Genomic DNA, 23,678 nt, shown 5'->3' with positions numbered 1-23,678 from the left:
TTAGGAAGTTTGCAGATGATACTAAAATCGGCTGTGTGGTTGATAACGAAGAAGAAAGCTGAAGACTGCAGGAAGATATCAACGAACTGGTCAGGTGGGCAGAACAGTGGCAAATGGAATTCAATCCAGAGAAATGCAAGGGAAATGCATTTGGGAAGGGCTAACAAGGCAAGGGAATACACATTAAATGGTAGAATACTGAGAAGTGTAGAGGAACAAAGAAACCTTGGAGTGCATGTCCACAGATTCCTGAAGGCAGCAGGCCAGGTCGATAAGGTGGTTAAGAAATCATATGGAATACTTGCCTTTATTGGCTAACTAACAGAAAACAGAGAGTTGGGATAAATGGTTCATTCTCGGGTTGGCAATCAGTAACTAGTGGGGTGCTGCAGGGATCAGTGCTAGGACCCCAACAATTTACAATCTATATTAATGACTTGGAAGAAGGGACCGAGTGTAACGTAGCCAAGTTTTCTAATGATACAAAGATGGGAGGAAAAGCAATGTGTGAGGAGGACACAAAAGATCTGCAAAAGGACATAGACAGGCTAAGTGAGTGGGCAAAAATTTGGAAGATGGAGTATAATGATGGAAAGTATGAGGTCATGCACTTTGGCAGAAAAAAAATCAAAGAGCAAGTTATTATTTAAATGGAGAAATATTGCAAAGTGCTGCAGTACAGCAGGACCTGGGGGTACTTGTGCACGAAATACAAAAGGTTAGTATGCAGGTATAGCAAGTGATCAGGAAGGCCAATGGAATCTTGGCCTTTATTGCAAAGGGGATGGAGTATAAAATCATGGAATCTTGCTACAGTTATACAGGGTATTGGTAAGGCCACACTTTGAATACTGCGTGCAGTTTTGGTTTCCATATTTACGAAAGGATATACTTGCTTTGGAGGCAGTTTAGAGAAGGTTCATTAGGTTGATTCTGGAGATGAGGGGGTTGACTTATGAGGAAAGGTTGAGTAGGTTGGGCGTCTACTCATTGGAATTCAGAAGAATGAGAGGTGATCTTATCGAAATGTGTAAGATTATGAGGGGGCTTGACGAGGTCGATACAGAGAGGATGTTTTCACTGATAGGAGCGACTAGAACTAGAGGGCATAATCTTAGAATAAGGGGCCGCCCATTTAAAACTGAGATGAGAAATTTCTTCTCTCAGAGGGTTGTAAATCTGTGAAATTCGCTGCCTAAGAGAGCTGTGGAAGCTGGGTCATTGAATAAATTTAAGACAGAAATAGACAGTTTCTTAACCGATAAGGGAATAAGGGGTTATGGGAAGCCGGCAGGGAGGTGGCCCTGAGTCCATGATTGGATCAGCCATGATCGTATTAAATGGCAGAGCACCCTCGAGGGGCCGGATGGCCTACTCCTGCTCCTATTTCTTATGTTCTTATGTTCTTATTAGCTGAGACATAGAATTCAAGAGCAGGGATGTTATGCTTCAACTGTATAAAACACTAGTTATGCCACAGCGAGAGTACTGTGTGCACTTCTGGTCGCAACATTACAGAAAAGATGTGATTGCACTCGAGAGGGTACAGAGGAGATTTATGGAGACGTTGCCTGAACTGGAGAATTTTAGCTACGTGGAAAGTTGGATAGGCTGGGTTTTTTTTTCTTTGGGACAGAGGAGGCTGAGGTGTATCAAATTATGAGGGGCCTGGATAGACTGGATAGGAGGGACCTATTTCCCTTAGCAGAGGAGTCAACAACCAGGAGGCATAGATTTAAAGTAATTGGTAGGAGGTTTAGGGGATTTGACAAGAAACTTATTCGCCAGAGGGTTGTGTAGCTCTGGAACTCACTGCCTGAAAGGGTGGTAGAGGCAGAAACCCTCACCACATTTAAAAAATACTTTGCTGTGCACTTGAAGATCCATAACCTCAGGGCTATGGACCGAGAGCTGAAATGTGGGGTTAGGCTAGATAGCTCTTGGTCAGCCAGTATGAACATGGTGGGCTGAAATGACCTCCTTCCATGCTGTAAATTTCTGATTCAATGATTCTATCCCCTTCTGTTTTCTGCCTGCTGACAGCATGTGTTATTAACTAGACATGCACCACTGACAGCCATATTTTAAAAAATTCATTCCTGGAAAGGGGGCGTCACTGGCAAAGCCAGTATTTATTGCCCATCCCTAATTTCCCCTGAGAAGGCAGTGATGAAGGTACTCCCACAGTGCTGTTAGGAAAGGAGTTCCAGGATTTTGACTCAGCGATGATGAAGGACCGACGATATACTTCCAAAACAGGATGGTGTGTGACTTAGAGAGGAACGTGGAGGTGATGGTGTTCCCACGCGACTGCTGCCGTTGTCCTTCTAGGTTGTAGAGCTCGCGGATTTCGGAGGTGCTGCCGAAGCAGCCTTGATGAGTTGCTGTGTTGCATCTTTTAGAGGGTACACACTGCAGCCACGGTACATCAGTGATGGAGAGAGTGATTCTTCTTGCAGAAAAGATCGCCCATAATGTGAGGGAGATGCACAACAGGGTGTTCCCCTGACATTTGAATAATACCCTCATATAAGGAAATAACTCATAGAGGCACATAGCCCACATGATCTATGCCAACTGTCAGTTTGTGGTGACAACCGACTACTTTTATCTACCTGTTGCAACGCCACCTCAACCATACCATATTTGTCCTCTCACTCCCAAAGAGATTCACCTGGGAGGAAACAAACAGTTCAGCTGGGGACTTTGCACTGGGTATACAGATAAGGCAGCAGTGATAGCCTTGGATGGAAGCTCAGGAGGTCTTAACCCTTGGCTCAGAAGTGTAGGACTCTGATTTCAGGACTCTGCTTGAAAAGAAGACTTTTGGTTGAGCATTACACATGTGGAAGCGCTGATCAGCCTCTCCCAGATTGTGTGGCAAATGACTAGAGGCACAGTGAAGTTCTCTGATGTGATGTATTAATGCTTGGGGGTCACCAGACACCAGAGGACACCGTGGTCAGAGGTATGCATGTGGCATGTATGCTTGGTGACCTGTATATAAGCTGGGTATCTTTGTCACGCAGACACTCTTGGGCTGGAATAAAGGTGGATCAGGTTGTACCTATGTGAGTTTACAGTACCAGACTCTTGAGTCATTACAATTGGCGACAAGGTAATTTAAGAATCTTCGCATGAACAATGGGCATGGTTGGAATCCTGGAGAGATTCGTGGAGGGCGAGGATTGGGTGGATTTTGTTGACCACCTGGATCAGTATTTTGTGGCCAACGGCATGGAGGCGGAGGCCTATGCAGTTAAGTGCAGGGCAGTTCTCCTCACCGTTTGTGGTCTGAAAATTTACGGCCTCATGAAGAATCTTCTCTCGCCTGTATGTCCGGTGGAAAAAGGGTACAAGGAATTGTGTACGTTGGTGGGTAACCATCAGAAGCCACAAGAGGGATCATCATATCATGCTACCGTTTCTAGACGCATGTTCGTGCTGAGCGCCACGTCATGTCGGGATTTGATGCCGACCTGCAACATCTAGCTGAGCCGTGTAAGTTCGGGAACATGCTGGAAGACATGCTGTGTAATGTCTTCATGATAGGCATCAGCCATGATGCAATCCTCAGGAAGCTGTTGGCTGCAGAGACACTGGAAAAGGCCATTGCGACTGGCCAGGCATGCATGACGACGAATGATGATTTGAGGGAGATATCATCGACGAGTTGGAGTTCCACGGCAAGTACTGTAAACAAGGTGGCGTTATTTTTGGGAACAACTGCTTACGCAAAACCTGCCACTGCTCAGAGCCCGCCAACTGGTTCGAACCAGATTTCACCCTGTTGGCATTGTGGGGGCAATCCTCAGCCTCATCAGTGTCAGTTTAGACAATACTCATGCAATGGATGTTCAAAAGTGGGGCATCTTTACAGGATGTGTCCACAACGGAGCAAGCGTGATGCGGCTCACCACGTGGTTGATGAGAACCAGTTCAGTGATGGCCCGGATACGCAACCCGAGGAGGAAATGAATGGATGGTATTCATTCCTGAGCAAGAGCCAGCCAATAGTCGTTAATGTAAAGCTGAATGGTGTGCCTGTATCAATGGAGCTGGACACGGGCGCGAGCCAGTCAATAATGAGCCAAAGGACATTCGACAAGCTGTGGGGCACTAAGGCTGCAAAACCGAAGCTGAGTCCAATCAATGACCGTCTGCGTACTTACACTAAGGAACTCATACTGGTGCTCGGCAGAGCAGAAATCAAGGTGTCATATGACAGTGTGGTTCACAAGCTACCATTATGGATCGTCCCAGGTAATGGTCCAATGCTATTCGGCAGGAATTGGCTCGAGAAAATCAAGCTGAACTGGAATGATGTCAAGGTGTTGTCCTCGGTGGATGATACTTCGTGTGCTCAAGTATTGAAAAAGTTTCCTTCTTTGTTTGAACCGGGCATTCGGAATTTTACGGGAGCCAAGGTGCAGATTCACCTGGACTCCAATGCAAGTCCTGTCTATCACAAAGCTCGGTCTGTTCTGTACAGGCTGAGGGAGAAGGTTGAAATTGAGCTTGACAGACTCCAGCGTGAAGGGATCATATTACCGGTCGAGTTTAACGAGTGGGCTAGTCCCATTGTTCCTGTGTTGATGAGTGATGTCACTGTCAGGATCTGTCGAGACTACAAGGTTACGATTAACCGATTTTCAAAACAGGATCAGTATCCTTTACCGAGGGCTGATGACCTGTTCGCCATGCTAGCTGGTGGAAAGTCGTTGACGAAACTGGATCTGACGTCGACCTAAATGACCCAGGAGCTTGTTGACACTTCAAAACAACTCAACCGCATCAACAGCCATAAAGGTCTGTTCATCTGCAACAGGATTCATTCGGCTGCAGCCATATTTCAGAGGAATATGGAGAGTTTACTGAAGTCCGTTCCTAGAACTGTTGAGTTTCAAGATGACATTCTGGTCACAGGTCGCGACACTGCTGAACATCTGAACAATCTTGAAGAAGTCCTAAAGCATCTGGACAAAGTGGGACTCAGGCTGAAATGCTCGAAATGTGTATTCATGGCACCTGAAGTCGAATTCCTCGGGAGGAAGATTGCTGCTGATGGCATCAGGCCCACTGATTCGAAAACCGAGGCCATCAAAAATGCACCCAGGCCTCAGAATGTGACAGAGCTTCCTTTGTTCCTTGGACTACTCAATTACTTTGGTAATTTCTTACCCAGATTGAGCACTTTACTAGAGCCACTGCATGCGTTACTCTGAAAGGCAACAATTGGATCTGGGGTGCATCTCAAGATAGAGCCTTTGAAAAAGCCAAGAATCTGCTTTGTTCAAACAAATTGCTTGCTCATTATGATCCGCGTAAGCATCTTGTATTGGCCTGTGATGCTTCATCATATGGGATTGGCTGCGTACTCCAACAAGCAAATGAATCGGGCAAGCTACAACCTGTTGCGTAGGCTTCGAGAAGTCTGTCTAAAGCGGAAAGAGCTTACAGTATGGCAGAGAAAGAAGCTTTGGCCTGTGTGTATGGGGTAAAAAAAATGCACCAGTGCCTGTTTGGTCTTCGTTTTGAACTAGAAACAGCTCACAAGCCACTCATTTCATTGTTTGCGGAAAACAAAGATACTAATGCATCATCCCTGGGACATTGGAATTGGTTCTGGGGGAGGTGGGACCAGTACAAACCAGAGGGTCTGCAGCTAGGCAGATCTGGAACCAATGTCCCAGGGGGAGTGTTTGCTAGTGCTGTTGGGGAGGGGTTAGACGATTATGATTGGGGGATGGGAGCCTATGCAGGGAGACAGAGGGAAGTAGAATGGGGGCAGAAGCAAAAGATAGAAAAGAGGAAAAGTAAAAGTGGAGGGCAGAGAAACCCAAAGCAAAAATCAAAAATGGCCACATTACAGCAAAGTTCCAAAAGGGCAAAGTGTATTAAAAAGACAAGCCTGAAGGCTCTGTGCCTCAATGTGAGGAGTATTCACAATAAGGTGGATGAATTAATTGCACAGGCAGCTATTAACGAATATGATATAATTGGGATTACGGAGACATGGGTTCAGGGTGACCAAGGCTGGAAACTCAACATCCAGGGGTATTCAACATTAAGGAAGGATAGACAGACAGGAAAAGGAGGTGGGGTAGCGTTGCTGGTTAAAGAGGAAATTAACGCAATAGTAAGGAAGGACATTAGCTTGGATGATGTGGAATCTCTATGGGTGGAGCTGCGGAATACCAAAGCGCAGAAAACGCTAGTGGGAGTTGTGTACAGACCACCAAACAGTAGTAGTGAGGTTGGGGACAGCATCAAACAAGAAGTTAGGGATGCGTGCAATGAAGGTACAGCAGTTATCATGGGCGACTTTAATCTACATGTAGATTAGGCGAACCAAACTGGTAACAATATGGTGAAGGAGGATTTCCTGCCGTGTATTAGGGATGGTTTTCTAGACCAATATGTCGAGGAACCAACTAGAGGGCTGGCCATCCTACACTGGGTAATGTGCAATGAGAAAGGACTAATTAGCAATCTTGTTGTGCAAGGCCCCTTGCGGAATAGTGACCATAATATGGTAGAATTCTTTATTAAGATGCAGAGTGGCACAGTTAATTCAGAGATTAGGGTCCTGAACATAAGGAAAGGTAACTTTGATGGAATGAGGCGTGAATTGGATAGAATAGACTGGCAAATGATACTTAAAGGGTTGACAGTGGATAGGCAATGGCAAACATTTAAAGATCACATGGATGAACTTCAACAATTATACATCTCTGTACGGAGTAAAAATAAAACGGGGAAGGTGGCTCAACCATGACTAACAAGGGAAATTAAGGATAGTGCTAAATCCAAGGAAGAGGCATATAAATTGGCCAGAAAAAGCAACAAACCTGAGTACTGGGAGAAATTTAGAATTCAGCAGAGGAGGACAAAGGGTTTAATTAGGAGGGGGCAAATAGAGTATGAGAGGAAGCTTGCTGGGAACATAAAAACTGGCTGCAAAAGCTTCTATAGATATGTGAAGAGAAAAAGATTAGTGAAGACAAACATAGGTCCCTTGCAGTCAGATTCAGGTGAATTTATAATGGGGAACAAAGAAAAGGCAGACCAGTCGAACAAATATTTTGGTTCTGTCGTCACGAAGGAAGACATAAATAACCTTTCGGATGTACTAGGGGACCGAGGTCTAGTGAGAAGGAGGAACTGAAGGATAACATTATTGGGTGGGAAATTGTGTTCAGGAAATTGATGGGATTGAAGGCTGATAAATCCCCGGGGCCTGATAGGCTGCATCCCAAAGTAGTTAAGGAAGTGGCCAGAGAAATAGTGGATGCATTGGTGATAATTTTCCAACAGTCTATCGACTCTGGATCAGTTCCTATGGACTGGAGGGTAGCTAATGTAACACCACCTTTTAAAAAAGAAGGGAGAGAGAAAACAGGTAATTATGGACCGGTTAGCCTGACATCAGCAGTGGGGAAAATGTTGGAATCAATTATTAAAGATCAAATAGCAGTGCATTTGGAAAGCAGTGACAGGATTGGTCCAAGTCAGCATGGATTTATGAAAGGGAAATCATGCTTGACAAATCTTGTGGAATTTTTTGAGGATGTAACTAGTAAAGTGGACAAGGGAGAACCAGTGGATGTGGTGTATTTGGACTTTCAAAAGGCTTTTGACAAGAGATTGGTGTGCAAAATCAAAGCGCATGGTATTGGGGGTAATGTACTGACGTGGATAGAGAACTGGTTGGCAGACAGGAAGCAGAGAGTCGGGATAAATGGGTCCTTTTCAGAATGGCAGGCAGTGACTAGTGGAATGCCACAGGGCTCAGTGCTGGGACCCCAACTCTTTACAATATACATTCATGATTTGGATGAAGGAATTGAGTGTAATATCTCCAAGTTTGCAGATGACACTAAACTGGGTGGTGGTGTGAGCTGTGAGAAGGACGCTAAGCGGCTGCAGGGTGACTTGGACAGGTTAGGTGAGTGGGAAAATGTATAGCAGATGCAGTATAATGTGGATAAATGTATTGTTATCCACTTTGGGGGCAAAAATACAAAGGCAGAATTTTATCTGAATGATGGCAGATTAGAAAAGGGGAGGTGCAACGAGACCTAGGTGCCATGGTTCATCAGTGATTGAAAGTTGACATGCAGGTACAGCAGGCAGTGAAGAAGGCAAATGGTATGTTGGCCTTCATAGCTAGGGGATTTGAGTATAGGAGCAGGGAGGTCTTACTGCAGCTGTACAGGGCCTTGTGAGGCCTCACCTGGAATATTGTGTTCAGTTTTGCTCTCCTAAACTGAGGAAGGGCGTTCTTGCTATTGAGGGAGTGCAGCGAAGGTTCACCAGACTGATTCCCGGGATGGCTGGACTGACATATGAGGAGAGACTGGATCGATTGGGCCTTTATACACTAGAGTTTAGAAGGATGAGAGGAGATCTCATAGAAACATATAAAATTCTGACGGGACTGGACAGGTTAGATGCAGGAAGAATGTTCCTAATGTTGGGGATGTCCAGAACCAGGGGACACAGTCTAAGGATACGGGGTAGGCCATTTAAGACTGAGATGAGGAGAAACTTCTTCACTCAGAGAGTTTTAACCTGTGGAATTCCCTACCGCAGAGAGTTGTTGATGCCAATTCATTGGATATATTCAAGAGGGTGTTCGATATGGCCTTTAAGGCTAAAGGGATCAAGGGGTATGGAGAGAAAGCAGGAAAAGGGGTACTGAGGGAATGATCAGCCATGATCTTATTGAATGGTGGTGCAGGCTCGAAGGGCCAAATGACCTACTCCTGCACCTATTTTCTATGTTTCTATGTTTCTATGTCCCGCATTCAAAGGTGGGCACTGACATTATCTGCCTATGATTACATCATCCATCATAGACCTGGAACTGAGAATTGTGCTGATGCACTGTGTCGTCTGCCCTTACCCACAACTGAGATGGAGATGCCTCAACCTGCAGATCTACTGTTTGTAATGGATGCTTTTGAGAGTGAAGGAACTCCTGTCACTCCTCAACAAGTTAGGATCTGGACCAGCCATGACCCTATTTTATCAGTTGTGAAACGGTGTGTACTTAGTGATGATCGGTCTGCCATACCTATGGAGATGCGTGAGGAGACCAAACCTTACAACAATCGAAAGGATGAGCTGTCCATTCAGTCAGACTGTTTACTCTGGCGTTATCATGCCTAAGAAACGTAGAGAAAAATTTGTACATGAATGTCATAGCACTCATCCTGGTATTGTCATGATGAAATCCATTGCTTGGTCTGATGTATGGTGGCCTGGAATTGACTCTGATCTGGAATCATGCATGCATCAGTGATCTCCAGTGGTCTTTGGTCGTGGCCATCCAAACCATGGTTGAGGATCCACATTGATTTTGTGGGCCCGTTCCTAGGAAAGATGTTTTTTGTCGTAGTAGATGCATATTCTAAGTGGATAGAGTGTGTTATTATGTCATCCAGCATGCCTACAGCAACCATTGAGAGCCTTCGTATCATGTTTGCTACTCATAGTTTGCCTGACATTGTTGTGAGTGACAATGGATCTTGCTTCACAAGTCTTGAGTTCCAGGAGTTCGTGAAACTCAATGGCATCAGACATGTGAAATCAGCTCTATTCAAGCCTGCTTCTAATGCTCAAGCAGAGCATGCCATTCAAACGATCAAGCAAAGTATGAAATGTGTAACTCAGGGCTCACTGCAGAGACGGTTGTCATGTATATTGCTCAGTTACAGATCAAGACCTCATATGCATACTGGGGTTCCTCCTGCTGAACTACTGATGAAGAGAAATCTCGAGACCAGGCTTTCTTTTGTTCATCCTGATTTGAATGATCGAGTTGAAAACAGACGTCAAAATCATCAAGGGTATCATGATCGTGTTGCCGTGTCACGTGACATCTCGGTCAACGATCCGATTTATGTACTGAACTATGGTCAAGGTCCAAAGTGGATCGCCGGCACTATTACAGCCAAGGAGGGTAACAGAGTGTTTATTGTCGTGCTCAAGAATGGGCAAACATGCAGGAAACTCCTTGACCAGGTTAAACTGCGGCACACGGATGAACTGGAACCGAGTGAGGAAGATGCAGTCAGTGACAAACCAACCGTTGTTCACTCATCAGAGGACTCTGCTAACATTACTGGCTTTGAACCTTCAGTCTCTGATGTGGTCATGACCACTACCATCAGATCGGCTACTCAGCCCTCAGTCTCAATGGACTCAGAACGTTCGCCCAGAGTCAAAGTTGAACTGAGACGATCAACTCGTGAGAGGAAAGCCCCAGACCGTCTTAATTTGTAAAAAGACTGTTGTTAAGATTTATAAAGAGGGCTGTTGTTATGTATTCATGCTTGGGGGTCACCAGACACCAGAGGGCACCGCGGTCGGAGGTCATCGGGCTGTACGCATGTGGCATGTGTGCTTGGCCACCTGTATATAAGCTGGGTGTCTTTGTCACGCAGGCACTCTCGGACTGGAATAAAGATGGATCAGGTTGCACCTGAGTGAGTTTACAGTAACCAGACTCTTGAGTCATTACATCTGACACCACCATTAAGGAAAGATTTTCATCTATGAACTGTACCCTGGAGCAAGTGTCAGCTCCAACCTGCATCGGTTCCCTCCAGTACGGAGACCTCAAGACCTCCAACATGCATTGACTACAGGCTTTCAGGTCTTAGGGGGACTATTGAAGGGACTGATGGTGTCCAGCTTCCAAGATATTCAGGACTGCATCTCTTACCAAACCAGCCATCAACCTTCAAATAAAGTAATTTAATAGATAATTTGTTTTTTGGTGTGTTGGTTGAGGAAGGAATATTGACCAGGACACTGAAGAATTCGCTGCTTTTTTTCAAAAAATAGCCATGGGATCTTTTAATATATTCTTGAGTGTGAACAGGCAGATAGGTCTTGGTTTAACATTGCATCGAAAAGACAGTACCTCCCATAATGCAGGCTTTCTGAGTACTGCGTAGATTATGTGCTTATGGCCTAGAGTGAGGGTTGGGCCCCCTACCTACTAAGAGAGGAGTGCTACCATTGAGCCAGCCTAACAGTGCCACACACTACTATGGCATAGGTTCTATAAGCCATTAATATAAGCATAAATAGCACAAGAGTCATGTTAAGGTTAGGGCAGGGCTGCAGGAATGGAGCAAGGAAGGCAAACAGTGGAAAGTGGAGGTGGAAAGTGACAAGGCCTTCTGGTTTAACGGGGAAGTGGGAGGAGAAGAGGGGATAAAGATACCATTGTTGCCCCCAGCAGGCTTGACGTCTCCAGTGGCCACAGGGTCCACCTGTGCCTGCGGGCCAATGAGCTGCAGTACACGATCCTCCAGGTCAGAAAGCTGGCATTGTTCATCTTACGCCACCCACTCTCCCCCCCACCCCACTCCAGTCTGCTGCTTCTCCATCCGGTTGTGTGCCATCTTGGCCTGCAAAAGAAAAGAAGCTATGTGAGTAAGTGTCCAGTTATGTATGTGGAGGATATGCCTGCCGTGTTTAAATAGCTGTGAATGTAGGCAAGACGTGAAATAAATGCTGAGACTGTGAGTAGGCACAGATGGTTGGTGGTCGCATGCTGGGTTAAGTGCTGGTTTGCACAGTGTGCACAGACAGAGACTGAGAGGCTGCTATGTAAGAGTTGTGGAAACTCACTTTGACCACACAAGTGAGGTCGTTGAATTTTTTGTGACCCTGTGTATGGGTTCTATCCATCACCGTGCTATCCGACACCTCCGCAGCCACCTCTGGCCACATTGCCCAAAAAACTTGTGGAGTTTGCCTTCTCCCAGGTGGAGGGAACAGTGCCGCCCTCTTCTCTCCACTGCTCCAGCAATGTCTCCAACGCCAGGTCGTTGAACCGAGTGGCCCTTGCATGAGGTCTTGGATCAGCCATCACACATCTAGCTTGCAGCTCAGTCAACTCAAGAAATGATGAAAATGACCAGGTGCTGCCTGAAACGACATCCCCTTTAAGAACTAGAATGAACAGCAGCCTGGTTATCACTGAATGAAAGTCAATTGAAATTGGGTGTAGCCCAGTAATAGTGCCCCTGCAGTGCCCCACTGAAGCCATTAAAGCCTCAGATGCCACCTTGCTACATTTCTGAGGGAAAAGTGCCCAATTCCCACAATTTTGCAGCGCATCTTGCCGGGAGCTAAATGGTCAATAATATAAAACTTACCGCCCCAAATGCATGCTACTGAATGTTGCCCCTTATATCTTTTGCCCTTCCTCTCTCACTCATGGTAATGTGTCTAGTCTGTATCCAAACTATCTCCTATTTGAAGGCCTCCCATTGCTCATTTACTGTACCTATAGAGTACAAACGATAGCAAAACGATAGCAAAACCATGCTGAAACTGGAAATCTGAAATAAAAACATCAAATTCTGCAAATACTCGGCAGGTGAGGCAGCATTTGTGGAGAGAGAAACAGAGTTAACGTTTCAGGTTGACAATCTTTTTCAAAACTGAAAGAAGTTAGAGACTTAACCGTTTTTAAGCATGTACAGAGCCAGGGAAAAGGGTGCAGGGAGGAAAGAACAGAGGGGAAGGTCTGTGATAGGGTAGAAGGCAAAAGTGATGAAATGACAAAAGGAATGATGGTGCAAGACAAAAGGGGTTGGTAATGGGACAAGTAAAGAAACGAAACATGGGTCTAGAGAAGCTTTATATGGCAACAGCAGAACCATTACCAGCTCCTGCTGTCCGATAAAATGAGAGCCGTGGTTATGATCTGAAGTTATTGAAATCAAAGTTGATTGATCAGAATGCTGTAATTTAAAGATAAGGTGCTGTTCCTTGAATTTTCGTTGACCTTCATTGGAGCAGTGAACAGTGGAATGGGAAATTATAATAGTAAGCCACCGGAAGCTCAGGATTGTGTTTGTCGACTGAATGGAGGTGTTCAGCAAAGCTATCACCCAATCTGAGTTTCGTCTCCCCAATGTAGAGGAGACCACATCATGAGCAACGAATTTACTGTTCTAAATTAAAAGAAGTACAAGTAAAACAATACACCTGAAAGGAGTGTTTGGGACCATGGACGGTGGGAAGGGAGGAGGGGAAAGGGCAGGTGTTATATCTGCTGGGCTTGCACAGGAAGGTGCCGTGGAAAAGGGAGCGGGTGTTTGCCGAGGAGAAAGTTAAAATACCATCGGGATCGTATGTAAATCATGGGATCACAATTTGCATTGACTAGTGAGGCTTCCACCAAAACCAGCTGTGTTAAAATGGAGAATTGATCAGAACAGAATGGGAAATGGAGCTGCCTCATTTTAACTGCTCCCCTGCTTTTTTGTCCTACAACCCCCATGTTTATAGATATAAAGGGAATGGTTATAAGATAAAAATCGGTCCCATTGTGTCCTAGGTAACATTGTCTTCAAGCTGTTTTACTAAAGATGCATTCTTTGTGTAGGTGGAGCAGCCCTTGACCTTAAAGCCAGTCCACAGAAACCTTACCGTTGGATCCTTGATATGACTTGGTTGAACTTGGTGGAGCTGAGCAAACTCTCTCAGTTTGCAGAGATATTGAACCAGGTATTGCAGCTACGTTCTACTCATGCTCATACAGCACGATTTGCTCATCAAACAAGCAGCAAGCATTACAGTTCAAAGAGAAGGCGACATTTTCCACAGTAAATCCACAAATTAGAAGTTTGCTTTACAACATAAAAATGTGATTGTCAAAGTTTTTATTATGAATAATATTATCAGTAGACTGCACTTAGCCATCATTCTGAAGTCACTTTATGCTAACTGTATTTGTATGGGAGGAGAACTGCGGTCTGAGAAAGCGAGACAACGGCAGGAGTGGGGAGCCACTACAAAGAGCGCAGAGAATCATAGAATCATAGAAATTTACAGCACGGAAGGAGGCCATTTCGGCCCATCATGTCCGCGTCGGCCGACCAAGAGCTATCCAGCCTAATCCCACTTTCCAGCTCTTGGTCCGTATCCCTGTAGGTTACAGCACTTTAAGTGCACATCCAAGTATTTTTAAAATGTGGTGAGAGTTTTTGCCTCTACCACCCTTTCAGGCAGTGAGTTCCAGACCCCCACCACCCTCTGGGTGAAGAAATTTCCCCTCATATCTCCTCTAAACCTCTCCCCAATTACTTTAAATCTATGCTCACTGGTTGTTGACCCCTCTGCCAAGGAAGCAGCTCCTTCCTATCCAGGCCCATCATTTTATGTCAATCAGGTCTCCCCTCAACCTCCTCTGTTCCAAAGAAAACAAACCCAGCATCTCCAATCTTTCCTCATAGCCAAAATTCTCCAGTCCAGACAACATTCTTGTAAATCTCCTCTGCACACTTTCCAGTGCAATCACATCTTTCCTGTAATGTGGTGACCAGAACTGCACACAGTACTCCAGCTGGGGCCTAACCAGTGTTTTATACAGTTCAAGCATGATCTCCTTGTTCTTGTATTCCAAGCCTCAACTTATAAAGGCAAGTATTCCATATGCCTTCTTAACCACCTTATCTAGCTGGCCTGCTACCTTCAGGGATCTGTGGACCTGCACTCCAAGGTCCCTTTGTTACTTTTCAGTCGTACCATTTAATGTGTATTCCCTTGCCTTGTTAGACCTCACACTCATTCGGATTGAATTCCATTTGCCACTGTTCTGCCCACCTGACCAGTACATTGATATCTTCCTGCAGTCCGCAGCTTTCTTCTTCATTATCAACTACACAGCCTATTTTGGTGTCATCTGCAAACTTTTTAATTATACCGCCAACATTTAAGTCCAAGTTATTGAAATATAACACAAAAAGCAGGGGACCCAGCACTGATCTCTGCGGAGCCCCATTGGATACAGCCTTCCATTCACAAAATCACCCATCAACCATTACCCTTTGCTTCTTGCCTCTGAGCCAATTTTAGACTCAATTTGCCACTTTGCCCTGGATCCCATCGGCTATTACTTTTGTAACCAGTCTGCCATGTGGGATCTCATCAAAAGCCTTGCTAAAATCCATATACACTACATTATATGCACTGTCCTCATTGACCCACCTGGTTACCTCCTCGAAAAATTCAATCAAGTTAGTCAGACACGATCTTCCCTCAACAAATCCATGCTGACGGTCCTTGATTAATCCGTGTCTTTCTAAATGAAGATTTATCCTGTCCCTCAGGATTTTTTCCAATAATTTTCCCACCACCGAAGTTAGGCTATAATTACTCGGTCTATCCCTTTCTCCCTTTTTAAACAAAGGTACAACATTAGCAGCCCTCCAGTCCTCTGGCACCACACCTATAGCCAAAGAGGATTGGAAAATGATGGTCAGAGTCTCTGCTATTTCCTCTTTGGCTTCTCTTAACAGCCTGTGATACATTTCATCTGGGCCTGGGGAGTTATCCACTTTCAAAACTTCCCCTTAATACTTCCTCTCTCATTATATTTGTGTCATCTAATATTTCACACTCCTCCTCCCTCATTGCAAAGTCTGCATCATCCCTCTCTTTTGTGAAAACGGATGCAAAGTATTCATTAAGAATCTTATCCACATCTTCCACCTCCACACACACATTTCCTCTGTAGTCCCTAATTGGCCCCACTCTTTCTCTGTCTGTCGTGCTCCCATAGCTGAGCCTTGAGAACGATTACAGGGACTTAGAGATTGAGACTGAACCAAAGGACTTGGGCAGGCTCTACAGCACTAAGATTCCTTGGCAGACATCAGGTATTCGAATATACAACTGTGGGTATGATAGCTCGAGGAGGGAAAGTTGAAAATACCTTGTGGGGCTGGCTAGCCAGCGAATTGTCCCACTGGGAGGTCTCTTTCATTTTGAAGACTGGGCCTCATTTGCATAGGCCATCTCTCCCCATTTAAATAATAATTTGCTTTTTTATTTTTCCTACCAAAGTGGATAACCTCACCTTTTCCTACATTATACTCCATCTGCCAGATTTTTGCCCACTCACTTTGCCTATCTAGATCCTTTTGCAGATTATTTGCATCCTCCACACAATTTGATTTCCCACCTATCTTTGTAGCATCAGAAAATTTGGCTACATTACACTTGGTCCTTTCATCCAAGTCATTACTATCGATTGTAAATAGTTGAGGCTCCAGCACTGATCCCTGTGGCACCCCACTTGTTACAGTAGGCCAACCTGAAAATGACTGATTTATCCTGACTTTCTGTTTTCTGTTAGTTAGCCAATCCTCTATCCATGCTAATATATTACCCCCAACCCCGTGAGCTTTTATCTTGTGCAGTAACCTTTTATGTAGTGCCTTATCAAATGCATTCTGGAAATCCAAAATACACAATATCTGCTGGTTCTCCTTTATCCACCTGCTCGCTACATCCTCAAAAAACTCAGCAAAGGAGATTTAGAAACATAGAAGCATAGAAATTTACAGCGCAGAAGGAGGCCATTTCGGCCCATCATGTCCGCACCAGCCAACAAAGAGCCACATAGCCCTCGATCAGCAGCTCTGAAGGTTACATATAAATCTATGAACAATGAAAACAATGGCGGAAAGGTAAAGAGCACCCAGCCCAACCAGTCCGCCCCACATAACTGCGACACTCCTTACACTCAACCCCAACCAGAGCCATGTGATCTCCTGGGAGAGGCAAAAACCAGATAAAAACCCAGGCCAATTTAGGGAAAAAAATCTGGTAAAATTCCTCTCCAATCCATCCAGGTGATCGAAACTAGTCCAGGAGATCACCCTGGCCGTATTCGATTTCCTGAAGTACTTACCATCATATCTGCACCGGCCAACAAGAGGTTATCCTGTCTAATCCCAATTACCAGCTCGAGGTCCGTGTTGTTATGTATGTAAACTTTTATATACCTTTTATAGCCACCAGAGGGCTCGTCTTCTGGAGTCCCAAGGGATCCCACAATCCCTTAGGAGCACAGGTACTTAAGGAGGCCTCACAGGCTGGAGAGGCACTCTGGAGACCTGCAATAAAAGACTAAGGTCACACTTTACTTTGAGCTCACAGTATCGAGTCAGACTCTTTATTCATATATAACACGTAACCCTGCAGGTTGCGGCACTTTAAGTGCCTATCCAACCATCTCTTAAAAGTGGTGAGGGTTTCTGCATCCATCACTCGTCCAGGCAGTGAGTTCCAGATCCCCACAACCCTCTGCCTAAAGAAGCCCCCCCCTCGAATCCCCTCTAAACGTTCCACCAACCACCTTAAAACTATGCCCCCTCATAATAGACTCCTCCACCAATGGAAATAGACCCTTACTATCCACTATGTCCAGGCCCCTCAATATTTTGCACACCTCAATGAGGTCTCCTCTCAACCTCCTCTGTTCCAATGAGAACAAACCCAGCCTATCCAATCTGTCCTCATAACTAAGATTCTCCATTCCAGGCAGCATCCGAGTAAATCTCCTCTGCATCCTCTCTAGTGCAATCATGTCCTTCATATAACACGGTGACCAAAACTGCTCGCAGTACTCCAGCTGTGGCCTAACCAAAGTATTATACAATTTAAGTATAACCTCCCTGTTCTTATATTCTATGCCTCGGCCAATAAAGGCAAGCATTCCATAAGCCTTCTTAACCACCTTATCCACCTGACCTGCCACTTTCAGGAATCTGTGGGCAAGCACTCCAAGGTCCCCTTGTTCATCTACACTATTAAGTCGTGACTTGTCCACCTTTAGTCCCATTATTTTACCGAGTACTTCTTCTTTAATGACAGTGATTGTTTTAAGTTCCCCCCTCCCGACAGCCCCTTGATTATCAATTATTGGGATGCTTTTAGTGTCTTCTACCATGAAGACCAATACAAAATATTTATTCAAAGTCTCTGCCATTTCCCTGTTTCCCATTATTAATTCCCAAGTTTCATCCTCGAAGGGACCAACGTTTACTTTAGCTACTCTCTTCCTTTTTATCTTCTTCTTCTTCTTAGGCGGTCCCTCATATCGAGGATGACTTGCTCCCACACCAAAAAGGGATGAGTTCACAGGTATTTCAATGAAGGACCTGACATTCCAGGTCCTGAACTACATATTGAAGGGTGGAAGATGCCTGTGCATGGATTTTTTTTAACATTTCTTTATACCTGTAGAAGCTCATACTATCTGTTTTTATATTTCTTTCTAATTTACTCTCATAAGCTATCTTCTCTCTCTTTATTATTTTTTTAGTCATCGTTTGCTGGTTTCTAAAACTTTCCCAATCCCCTGGCCTTCCACTATTCTTCGCAACATTGTATACCTTTGTTTTCAATTTGATACCATCCTTTACTTCCTTAGTTAGCCATGGATAGTTTATCCTTCTCTTTGAGTCTTTTTTTCTCACTGGAATATATCTTGCAGAGAGGTATAAAATATCACCTTAAATGTTTGCCACTGTTCATCTACCGTCTTACCCTTTAATCTATTTTCCCAGTCTATTTTAGCCAACTCAGCCTTTATACTTTTGTAATTGCCTTTATTTATATTCAAGACACTAGTTTGAGACCTAGCTTTCTCACCCTCAAACTGAATTTGAAATTCCACCATGCTATAATCACTCATCCCAAGAGGATCCTTTGCTATGCGATCATTAATTAATCCAGTCTCATTACACATAGAAACATAGAAACATAGAAAATAGGTGCAGGAGTAGGCCATTCGGCCCTTCTAGCCTGCACCGCCATTCAATGAGTTCATGGCTGAACATTCAACTTCAGTACCCCATTCCTGCTTTCTCGCCATACCCCTTGATCCCCCTAGCAGTAAGGACCTCATCTAACTCCTTTTTGAATATATTTAGTGAATTGGCCTCAACAACTTTCTGTGGTAGAGAATTCCACAGGTTCACCACTCTCTGGGTGAAGAAGTTCCTCCGCATCTCGGTCCTAAATGGCTTACCCCTTATCCTTAGACTGTGACCCCTGGTTCTGGACTTCCCCAACATTGGGAACATTCTTCCTGCATCTAACCTGTCTAACCCCGTCAGAATTTTATATGTTTCTATGAGGTCCCCTCTCATTCTTCTGAACTCCAGTGAATACAAGCCCAGTTGATCCAGTCTTTCTTGATAGGTCAGTCCCGCCATCCCGGGAATCAGTCTGGTGAACCTTCGCTGCACTCCCTCAATAGCAAGAATGTCCTTCCTCAGGTTAGGAGACCAAAACTGTACACAATACTCCAGGTGTGGCCTCACCAATGCCCTGTACAACTGTAGCAACACCTCCCTGCCCCTGTACTCAAATCCCCTTGCTATGAAGGCCAACATGCCATTTGCTTTCTTAACCGCCTGCTGCACCTGCATGCCAACCTTCAATGACTGATGTACCATGACACCCAGGTCTCTTTGCACCTCCCCTTTTCCTAATCTGTCACCACTCAGATAATAGTCTGTCTCTCTGTTTTTACCACCAAAGTGGATAACCTCACATTTATCCACATTATACTTCATCTGCCATGCATTTGCCCACTCACCTAACCTATCCAAGTCGCTCTGCAGCCTCACAGCATCCTCCTCGCAGCTCACACTGCCACCCAACTTAGTGTCATCCGCAAATTTGGAGATACTACATTTAATCCCCTCATCTAAATCATTAATGTACAGTGTAAACAGCTGGGGCCCCAGCACAGAACCTTGCGGTACCCCACTAGTCACTGCCTGCCATTCTGAAAAGTACCCATTTACTCCTACTCTTTGCTTCCTGTCTGACAACCAGTTCTCAATCCATGTCAGTACACTACCCCCAATCCCATGTGCTCTAACTTTGCACATCAATCTCTTGTGTGGGACCTTGTCGAACGCCTTCTGAAAGTCCAAATATACCACATCAACTGGTTCTCCCTTATCCACTCTACTGGAAACATCCTCAAAAAATTCCAGAAGATTTGTCAAGCATGATTTCCCTTTCACAAATCCATGCTGACTTGGACCTATCATGTCACCTCTTTCCAAATGCACTGCTATGACATCCTTAATAATTGATTCCATCATTTTACCCACTACCGATGTCAGGCTGACCGGTCTATAATTCCCTGTTTTCTCTCTCCCTCCTTTTTTAAAAAGTGGGGTTACATTGGCTACCCTCCACTCCATAGGAACTGATCCAGAGTCAATGGAATGTTGGAAAATGACTGTCAACGCATCCACTATTTCCAAGGCCACCTCCTTAAGTACTCTGGGATGCAGTCCATCAGGCCCTGGGGATTTATCGGCCTTCAATCCCATCAATTTCCCCAACACAATTTCCCGGCTAATAAGGATTTCCCTCAGTTCCTCCTCCTTACTAGACCCCCCGACCCCTTTTATAACCGGAAGGTTGTTCGTGTCCTCCTTCGTGAATACCGAACCAAAGTACTTGTTCAATTGGTCCGCCATTTCTTTGTTCCCCGTTATGACTTCCCCTGATTCTGACTGCAGGGGACCTACATTTGTCTTTACTAACCTTTTTCTCTTTACATATCTATAGAAACTTTTGCAATCCGTCTTAATGTTCCCTGCAAGCTTCTTCTCATACTCCATTTTCCCTGCCCTAATCAAACCCTTTGTCCTCCTCTGCTGAGTTCTAAATTTCTCCCAGTCCCCAGGTTCGCTGCTATTTCTGGCCAATTTGTATGCCACTTCCTTGGCTTTAATACTATCCCTGATTTCCCTTGATAGCCACGGTTGAGCCACCTTCCCTTTTTTATTTCTATGCCAGACAGGAATGTACAATTGTTGTAGTTCATCCATGCGGTCTCTAAATGTCTGCCATTGCCCATCCACAGTCAACCCCTTAAGTATCATTCGCCAATCCATCTCAGCCAATTCACGCCTCATACCTTCAAAGTTAGCCTTCTTTAAGTTCTGGACCATGGTCTCTGAATTAACTGTTTCATTCTCCATCCTAATGCAGAATTCCACCATATTATGGTCACTCTTCCCCAAGGGGCCTCGCACAACGAGATTGCTAATTAATCCTTTCTCATTACATAACACCCAGTCTAAGATGGCCTCCCCCCTAGTTGGTTCCTCGACATATTGGTCTAAAAAACCATCCCTTATGCACTCCAGAAAATCCTCCTCCACCGTATTGCTTCCAGTTTGGTTAGCCCAATCTATGTGCATATTAAAGTCACCCATTATAACTGCTGCACCTTTATTGCACGCACCCCTAATTTCCTGTTTGATGCCCTCCCCAACATCACTACTACTGTTTGGAGGTCTGTACACAACTCCCACTAACGTTTTTTGCCCTTTGGTGTTCTGCAGCTCTACCCATATAGATTCCACATCATCCAAGCTAATGTCCTTCCTAACTATTGCCTTAATCTCCTCCTTAACCAGCAATGCTACCCCACCTCCTTTTCCTTTTATTCTATCCTTCCTGAATGTTGAATACCCCTGGATGTTGAGTTCCCAGCCCTGCTCATCCTGGAGCCACGTCTCCGTAATCCCAATCACATCATATTTGTTAACATCTATTTGCACAGTTAATTCATCCACCTTATTGCGGATACTCCTTGCATTAAGACACAAAGCCTTTAGGCTTGTTTTTTTAACACCCTCTGTCCTTTTAGAATTTTGCTGTACAATGGCCCTTTTTGTTCTTTGCCTTGGGTTTCTCTGCCCTCCACTTTTCCTCATCTCCTTTCTGTCTTTTGTTTTTGCCTCCTTTTTGTTTCCCTCTATCTCCCTGCATTGGTTCCCATCCCCCTGCCATATTAGTTTAACTCCTCCCCAACAGCACTAGCAAACACTCCCCCGAGGACATTGGTTCCGATTCTGCCCAGGTGCAGACCGTCCGGATTGTACTGGTCCCACCTCCCCCAGAACCGGTTCCAATGCCCCAGGAATTTGAATCCCTCCCTGCTGCACCATTGCTCAAGCCACGTATTCATCTGAGCTATCCTGCGATTCCTACTCTGACTAGCACGTGGCACTGGTAGCAATCCCGAGATTACTACTTTTGAGGTCCTACTTTTTAATTTAGCTCCTAGCTCCTTAAATTCATTTCGTAGGAACTCATCCCTTTTTTTACCTATGTCATTGGTACCAACGTGCACCACGACAACTGGCTGTTCTCCCTCCCTTTTTAGAATGTCCTCCACCCGCTCCGAGACATCCTTGACCCTTGCACCAGGGAGGCAACATACCATCCTGGAGTCTCGGTTGCGGCCGCAGAAACGCCTATCTATTCCCCTTACAATTGAATCCCCTATCACTATCGCTCTTCCACTCTTTTTCCTGCCCTCCTGTGCAACAGAGCCAGCCACGGTGCCATGAACTTGGCTGCTGCTGCCCTCCCCTGATGAGTCATCCCCCTCAACAGTACTCAAAGCGGTGTATCTGTTTTGCAGGGGGATGACCACAGGGGACCCCTGCACTACCTTCCTTGCACTACTCTTCCTGCTGGTCTTCCATTCCCTCGCTGGCTGTGGACCCTTCTCCTGCAGTAAGACCAACTCGCTACACGTGATACTCACGTCATTCTCAGCATCGTGGATGCTCCAGAGTGAATCCACCTTCAGCTCCAACTCCGCAACGCGGACCGTCAGTAGCCGGAGGTGGACACACTTCCCGCACATGTAGTCGTCAGGGACACTGGTGTTGTCCCCGTGTTCCCACATGGTACAGGAGGAGCATATCACGTGACCGAGCTGTCCTGCCATGATTTAACCCTTAGATACACTTAAATTGCCGACAACACTGTTAAAAGTTACTGACTAATAAAGAAAAAGAAAAACTACTCACCAATCAGCAGCCAATCACTTACCACGTTGGCTGTGACGTCACCTTTTGATTTCTTTCTACTTCTTTTTTGCCTTTTTTGCCTTCTCTCCCAGCTGGAGCTGCACCGGTACGCCTCTCTCGACTCCCGCCTCTCTTGACGCTCCCCGGACTGCTGAGCCTTTTATAGGCTGCTGCCTCTCTCGACTCCCGCCTCTCTCGACGCTCCCCGGACTGCTGAGCCTTTTGTAGGCCGCTGCCTCTCTCGACTCCCGCCTCTCTCGACGCTCCCCGGACTGCTGAGCCTTTTATAGGCCGCTGCCTCTCTCGACTCCCGCCTCTCTCGACGCTCCCCGGACTGCTGAGCCTTTTATAGGCCGCTGCCTCTCTCGACTCCCGCTTCTCTCGACGCTCCCCGGACTGCTGAGCCTTTTATAGGCCGCTGCCTCTCTCGACTCCCGCCTCTCTCGACGCTCCCCCGACTGCTGAGCCTTTTATAGGCCGCTGCCTCTCTCGACTCCCGCCTCTCTCGACGCTCCCCGGACTGCTGAGCCTTTTATAGGCCGCTGCCTCTCTCGACTCCCGCTTCTCTCGACGCTCCCCGGACTGCTGAGCCTTTTATAGGCTGCTGCCTCTCTCGACTCCCGCCTCTCACGTTACCAGATCTAAAATAGTCTGCTGCCTGTTTGGTTCCACAATGTATTGTTCTAAGAAACCATCCCAAATACACTCTATGAATTCTTCCTCAAGGCTACCTTTGCCAATTTGATTTGTCCAATCAATCTTCTTCTTCTTAGGCAGTCCCTCGGAGTCGAGGGACTCACTAATATGAGTTGTCATGTGACTGATGAGTCCAATGCGGGACCTACAGCCTCAGTCACAGGTGGGGCAGATGGTGGTTGAAAGGACGGGTAGCTGTGGTGCTTGAATGGTCGTGCGCTCTTTCCTCTGTTTGCTCTTGGCTTCAGCTTGCTCCCGGCGAAGAGACTCGAGGTGTTCGGCGCCTTCTCGGAAGCTTCT

General features: G+C 45.6%; 1 protein-coding gene across 2 annotated transcripts in view; it reads left to right on the top strand.

Moving 5' to 3' along the window:
- The window catches only part of LOC139267485 (dynein axonemal heavy chain 8-like), a 2,569,686-nt gene that overhangs the window by 2,380,567 nt on the left and 165,441 nt on the right, over positions 1–23,678 (top strand). For both annotated transcript variants that reach the window (XM_070885867.1, XM_070885866.1), the window contains one exon: positions 13,418–13,539. In XM_070885867.1, the coding sequence (XP_070741968.1) occupies positions 13,418–13,539 (122 nt within the window). The remainder of the gene's footprint in view (positions 1–13,417; positions 13,540–23,678) is intronic.

The sequence above is a fragment of the Pristiophorus japonicus genome, chromosome 7, assembly GCF_044704955.1.
Source record: "Pristiophorus japonicus isolate sPriJap1 chromosome 7, sPriJap1.hap1, whole genome shotgun sequence".
Lineage (NCBI taxonomy): Eukaryota > Metazoa > Chordata > Chondrichthyes > Pristiophoridae > Pristiophorus > Pristiophorus japonicus.
Note: the sequence above shows the minus strand (reverse complement) of the source record. Positions and strands in the feature narration are given on the sequence as shown.